General features: G+C 39.8%; 1 protein-coding gene across 2 annotated transcripts in view; it reads left to right on the forward strand.

The window, feature by feature from the left end:
- The window catches only part of CENPF (centromere protein F), a 35,800-nt gene extending 32,257 nt beyond the window's left edge, over positions 1–3,543 (forward strand). For both annotated transcript variants that reach the window (XM_048299285.1, XM_048299286.1), the window contains exons 19-20: positions 491–684; positions 3,221–3,543. In XM_048299285.1, the coding sequence (XP_048155242.1) occupies positions 491–684; positions 3,221–3,421 (395 nt within the window). In that variant the 3' untranslated portion in view covers positions 3,422–3,543. The remainder of the gene's footprint in view (positions 1–490; positions 685–3,220) is intronic.
- The last annotated feature ends 2,457 nt before the right edge of the window (positions 3,544–6,000 follow it).

Genomic DNA, 6,000 nt, shown 5'->3' on the forward strand with positions numbered 1-6,000 from the left:
TTTCACTTTCTTACCAGCATTACTATTTTTCTGAAAATAGACCTGTTCTGAGGATGTATTGTGCCATATATCATATTTGACTTTTCCGCTAGATAGAGAAATAACAGACAATCTGTAACACAGTAGTTCTATGCAGAGAAAAGTATTAAAAATCAAGAGCATTATGTCACGTTATCATGAATTAACCATTACTGGTTTTCAGTTTGAAATTACACTCCACATAATAATGTAAAGAAAAAGACCAAACACTTGTTTGAATTTTTTTCTGTAGAATTGCTCTTGTAATTCAGTGGTTGTTCTGTGATAGCCAAGTTTTGCATTTGAATTTTGGAATGCACAAGATCTATTCAGCAATCTCTTTGTTCCATTTTCTCCAATGGAACAAATGATTTATTTCAGTCAGCTATTTTACTCTATTGTGAAGAAAGAAATCCACTTGAGGAAGTGTGATTGCTTTAGCTGGTTTTTATAGAAGCTGTTTATTTTTCAGGGTTTGCTGACATCCCCACTGGCAAGGTCAGCCCTTACATTTTACGTAGAACAACATTGCACCTCAGATCCAGTCCCAATCTGGCTTCCTCAAGTGAGAAGAGGCCTTTGCCTACACAGGACTCACAGAAGTGTAGGCCAGACCATCTTGGTGAGTGCTGCTGTTCGACACCTGGTGGCAGCAAACCACAAAAGGTAACTTGGAAAAATTTTTATCTGGGTATGAAAGTCATGGGGAAGACTTAATGCATTCACTAAATGTATTCATCTTGCCAAGTCTATTTGAGGACATATCATTCTTTATGTTCCTCAAAAATACAGTGGAGAGAAGATCATAAATACCGAATAACTAAAATATGACATAGGTCTTGACCATAGTAGCAATCTGCAAATTGTTCATGTGCTGTTATTTGTGACCTCATAGGAACAACCAGTGAGAAATGTAAATTCAATACAGGTATATTTTCCATTTCTTATAATGGATATTAAAGAGCAGATATTCTTTATACTGTGGTTTCTTAGGTTGCAGAGAAAGTAACCACCAAAAGGACTAACCTCTGGGAGTTTGAGCTTGAAGTTTTCTGCAAACAGATTTTCTTGGAATTTATAGAATAACTACAGATATTTGTGAGGCTATTAAACATGTAAATAGGGAACATCTGGATGATAAAGAATGGGTTGTGTTTGGAAGGGGCCTTAAAGATCAGTTAATTCCAACCTCCTTGCTGCAGATAGGGACGCCTTCCACTAGACCAGCTCATGCTTACCAGACTTTGATGTCATCAAAACAAGTAAATACTACACAGTTATGTTTTGAAGTGGATTGTTATTAAAAAAAGTTTAGTAACTGAGGTTTACATTAACTTTGTGTTTTCAGTAATAGACACCTTGCTGACTGTTTCACAGTACATCAGAGTAACATGTTCTGAGATGATGCAAATGCTTTGCAGGTTATAGAAGATTGTTCCAAATTTAGGACAGAAATAAACCTTTTGTTGTCCAAAACCTCCTCCAAAGTTTGTAACCATGTTATCTCAAGTTGAGCAGTAAGACAATAGTTATTGATAGCTCTTTGTGTGAGGGCTGCACAGAAATATGTCAGTAGATAAGCAGATAAAATCCTTCCAGTTTGCCAGGTTACACAAAAGCATTCTATTGACGATCAACGAAATCTTGCACATAGCTTTTTGGGGTTTTTCTTTATTTTTTCTTTCCTTTTTTTTTTAATCCAGTTAGTTTGTATTTGCACATAAAGTATTTTGGCAAGATACCACAAGTAAGTAAAGGCAAGTGCCACATAGTTAATGAAGGTACAGCTTTTGAGGCCAGAAAGCACCATTGGGAAGACAGATCAGAGCCATAATTTGTTTGGAGCTACAGCAACAGGAAATCTGTGGTTTGTAGGGAGAGTAAATCCACTGAATTTGTGTATGTTATTTCAAGGGGTAATTACGCCACTTGCCAAGAGTTGCTGCTTCTTACAGACATTGCCTGGAGGTCTGTGTTTTGTTACTGTTTCATTAAGTGATGCCAATAAATTTCATTTATACTCCTTTATGTCTGTTTCCCTATAACTTTAGAAACAAGTGATGCTGCTCGTAAAGAATCTGAGTAGTGAAAAAAGAAAGGCAGCCTTGGTCACAGAAAGTTGTGTAGTAATGACCTGCCAGAGTGGTGTAAGCTTGTAGACTCTTGCTGACCATAGTCAAGGTTATAGCAAGTAACAAGTAATCAGTAATAATTTTTTTCTAATTTTACTGGGGGAGGGATTTCCCCAACATTCCTCCTTTTTTCTCTAAGTTTGTATTGTCTAGGTCCAAGGACAGGCTACTCCTCACCTTCCACTAGATCACAGTAATTAAGATTTCATTGTTGGTTTTGTTTCCCCCCAAGTGTAAATATGCAAAAGTCATCAGCTCCAGCAATTAGTGCCCTTCTCTCTTGGACACTGCTGGATATGTGTGTTGGTTTTATTTCAAGATGATGTACATTTGGGAATTTCTGGAGGAATTGCTCATATTGTTTCACCATTTGTTGAAACCATCAAAAAATGTTGTTTCATGCTTTATATTAATACAGTAAATGGTGTGTTTTGTCTTAAAACTGAAATAAGCCTTGTTTCCTTCTCTTTGACAGATACTTGTATGTAATTTATTTCAAATACTCTTTCAAACTCTTCATACTCTTGCAAATTTCTCAAGGTGTTTAAAATGTGCCTGTCATGTTCATATGCAAATGTATTCACTTTTTAATGTGAATTTAATGTAGAATTTAAATTGAGTGCTTTGGCTGCACATCAGTCAAAATGTGAAAGCAGTGGTTTCTGTCCAGATGTCAGCAAAAAAAGTGACACCTATGCTTTATGTTTGCAGAATATGTACAGAAAAAATTAAATACAACTCTTGGTACACACTACTAGGTACTTTAGTAAACAGCTTAAGAGTACTGTCTCTTCCTTGTGTAGCTTTTTTCTGTTCCTGGCAGTAGCTTGCCAGTAGTGTAGCAGATATTTCATCTCATACCACAACAAAGCAAGAGTTATCAAGCCTCATTGTGTTGTGTATTCAGAGTGATAAGTGCCTTAAAAATATTTTTTTCTGTTTTCAATATGTCTGTGTTTTTTGTAAATTCCCGATATTTAGTCTTTTGCAGCAAGTCTTTTGACCCAAGGCAGAAAGCATATATGGTTTTCCATCACCAGTAAACAAGGATGTTTTTGTTTGTGTTACAGGAAAATGGTGAGCAGCAGTCCCAAGCTTTTCCACTGATGAATTCTACATCAAGGTCACCTCTTTGCCTGCATAAACAACCTCCGAAACCTCTCTCTGATAATACCAGGGAGAGTTGTATAATGCACAAAGCAAAAAATTCCCTAAATGAACAAGGATTATCTGAGCAAGATGAGCAAAAAGAAAATTGTAAGGTGCAGTAAATCTGACTTAGTCACAACTCAGAATAACTGGTGATCAAAACCCATTTATAAAATAAGTATCAGAACTATATGGAGGGCACCATTTTCTCTTCTCCAATGAGTAATGATATATGGTTTCTGCAGAGCTTGTTTGTGAATATTTACTAATACCAGTAGTCACTCAAATTGGTGAGATAATAGTGAACAGATATAATTGATCTTATAGAATCACAGAAGCAGCTAGGTTGGAAAAAAACCTTTGAGATCATTGAATCCAACCTATGACCTAACACCACTTTGTCAACCAGACCATGGATCTGAGTGCCTCATCCAGTCTTTTCTTAAACACCTCCAGAGATGGTGACTCCACCACCTCCCAGAGCAGCCCACTCCAATGACCAATCACTCTTTCTGTGAAGAATTTCTTCCTAATGTTCAGCCTAAACCTCCCCTGGTGCAGCTTGTCTGTGTCCTCTTGTCCTGTTACTTGTTACCTGGGAGAAGAAACGGACCCCCACCTGGCTACAACCTACTTTTAGATGTAATTGTAGAATTATGATTGTAGAATTTTCTGTAAATACTTCTTTATAAATCTGTTAAAAAAATAAGCCATAGAAAAAGTGCCCACATGTTGCCATGTAGTTAATTGTTGTCATTTTAAATGTGTACCAATCATTGATTTACAAATGGAAAATAAACTCACCTAAATATCTAAAAATACTAGTTTACAGGAAAAATGTGGCAAACACTATTGGATGATTGAAAAGGAAGCAGTGGCTTAGGTACTAGGTGCAAGACGAAAAATATAGAACCAGCTAGAAAGTGAATCCAGTGCACAGGGCTCTCTCTTACTCATTCCCTTCTTCCCCCTTACCCCTTATCTCGTTCAATGATCTCTCTTTCTCATTCACTTCTTCCTGCTTTTTCGCTTTTCTCGTTCCTTGCTCTCTCTTTCTCGTTCCCTTCTTCCCCCGTTCCCCTTCTCAAATTCGTTGCGCTCTCTTTCTCGTCCTCTTCTTCCCCCTTTTTAGCTTCACTCATTCGTTGCGCTCTTTCTTGTTCCTTTCTTCCCCCGTTTCACCCACACTCGCTCATTGTGCTCTTTCTCATTCCCTTCTTCTGCTGTTTCCCCCACACTTGTTCGTTGCACTCTTTCTCGTTCCCTTCTTCCCCCATTTTGCCCTGCACTCGTTCGTTGCGCTCTCTCGTTCCCTTCTTCCCCCTTTTCCCCTTCACTTGTTTGTTGCACTTTTTTCTCAATCCCTTCTTCGCCCGTTTTCCCCCGCACTCATTTGTTGTGCTCTTTCTCATTCCCTTCTTCTGCCTTTTTCCCTTAACTCGTTTGTTGCGCTCTTTTTCTCGTTCCCTTCTTCCGCCTTTTTCCCTTCACTCGTTCATTGTGCTCTTTTTCTCGTTCCCTTCTTCCGCCTTTTTCCCTTCACTCGTTCATTGTGCTCTTTTTCTCGTTCCCTTCTTCCCACTTTTCCTCTGCACTCCTTCGTTGCGCTCTTTTTCTCGTTCCCTTCTTCCTCTGTTTTCCCCGCACTCCTTCGTTGCGCTCTTTTTCTCGTTCCCTTCTTCCCACTTTTTCCCTTTACTCGTTCGTTGTGCTCTTTTTCTCGTTCCCTTCTTCCCACTCTTCCCAAGCACTCGTTCATTGCGCTCTTTTTCTTGTTCCCTTCTTCCCCCGTTTTCCCCGCACTCGTTCGTTGCGCTCTTTCTCATTACCTTCTTTGGCCTTTTTCCCTTCACTCCTTTGTTGCTCGCTCTTTTTCTCGTTCCCTTCTTCCCACTTTTCCTCCGCACTCACTCGTTGCGCTGTATTTCTCGTTCCCTTCTTCCTCCGTTTTCCCCGCACTCGTTCGTTGCACTCTTTTTCTTGTTCCCTTCTTCCCAATTTTTCCCCCGCACTCATTCATTGTGCTCTTTTTCTCGTTCCCTTCTTCCCACTTTTTCCCCTGCACTCATTCATTGCACTTTTTGTCATTCCCTTCTTCCCCCTTTTCCCCTTCACTCATTCGTTGTGCTCTTTCTCATTACCTTCTTCTGCCTTTTTCCCTTCCCTTGTTCATTGCGCTCTTTTTCTCGTTCCCTTCTTCCCCCGTTTTCCCAAGCACTCGTTCGTTGCACTTTTTCTCGTTCCCTTCTTCCCACGTTTTCCCAAGCACTCGTTCGTTGTGCTCTTTTTCTCATTCCCTTTTTTGCCCTTTTTCCCTTCACTCGTTCGTTGCTCTCTCTTTCTCGTTCCCTTTTTCCCTTCACTTCTCTCATTCGTTGCTCTCTCTCTCTCTCTCTCTCTCTTATCCCTTCTTCCTGATGTAATAATACTGTGCAAGTAGGGGTGAGACATGATTCAAACAAAGCCAAAGAGGACTGTCTGTTTCCCCAAATCTAAGCATCTGACAATGTACTTCTGTAGCTGAGGGTCTTATGTTGATCCTCACATTTGCCAAACGGCTCTTGGCTAGCCCGTAATCCTCTGCAAGATGGGGGTGAGCACTTTGTACCAGGCCAGAATGGACCCTGTAACAACAAATTTGTTCTTTTTCTACCAGCAATGGCTGGCTGCTGCTCCTCTGCAGGTCACCCTTTACCTCAAC

Source organism: Corvus hawaiiensis, chromosome 3 (genome assembly GCF_020740725.1).
Source record: "Corvus hawaiiensis isolate bCorHaw1 chromosome 3, bCorHaw1.pri.cur, whole genome shotgun sequence".
Classification (NCBI taxonomy): domain Eukaryota; kingdom Metazoa; phylum Chordata; class Aves; order Passeriformes; family Corvidae; genus Corvus; species Corvus hawaiiensis.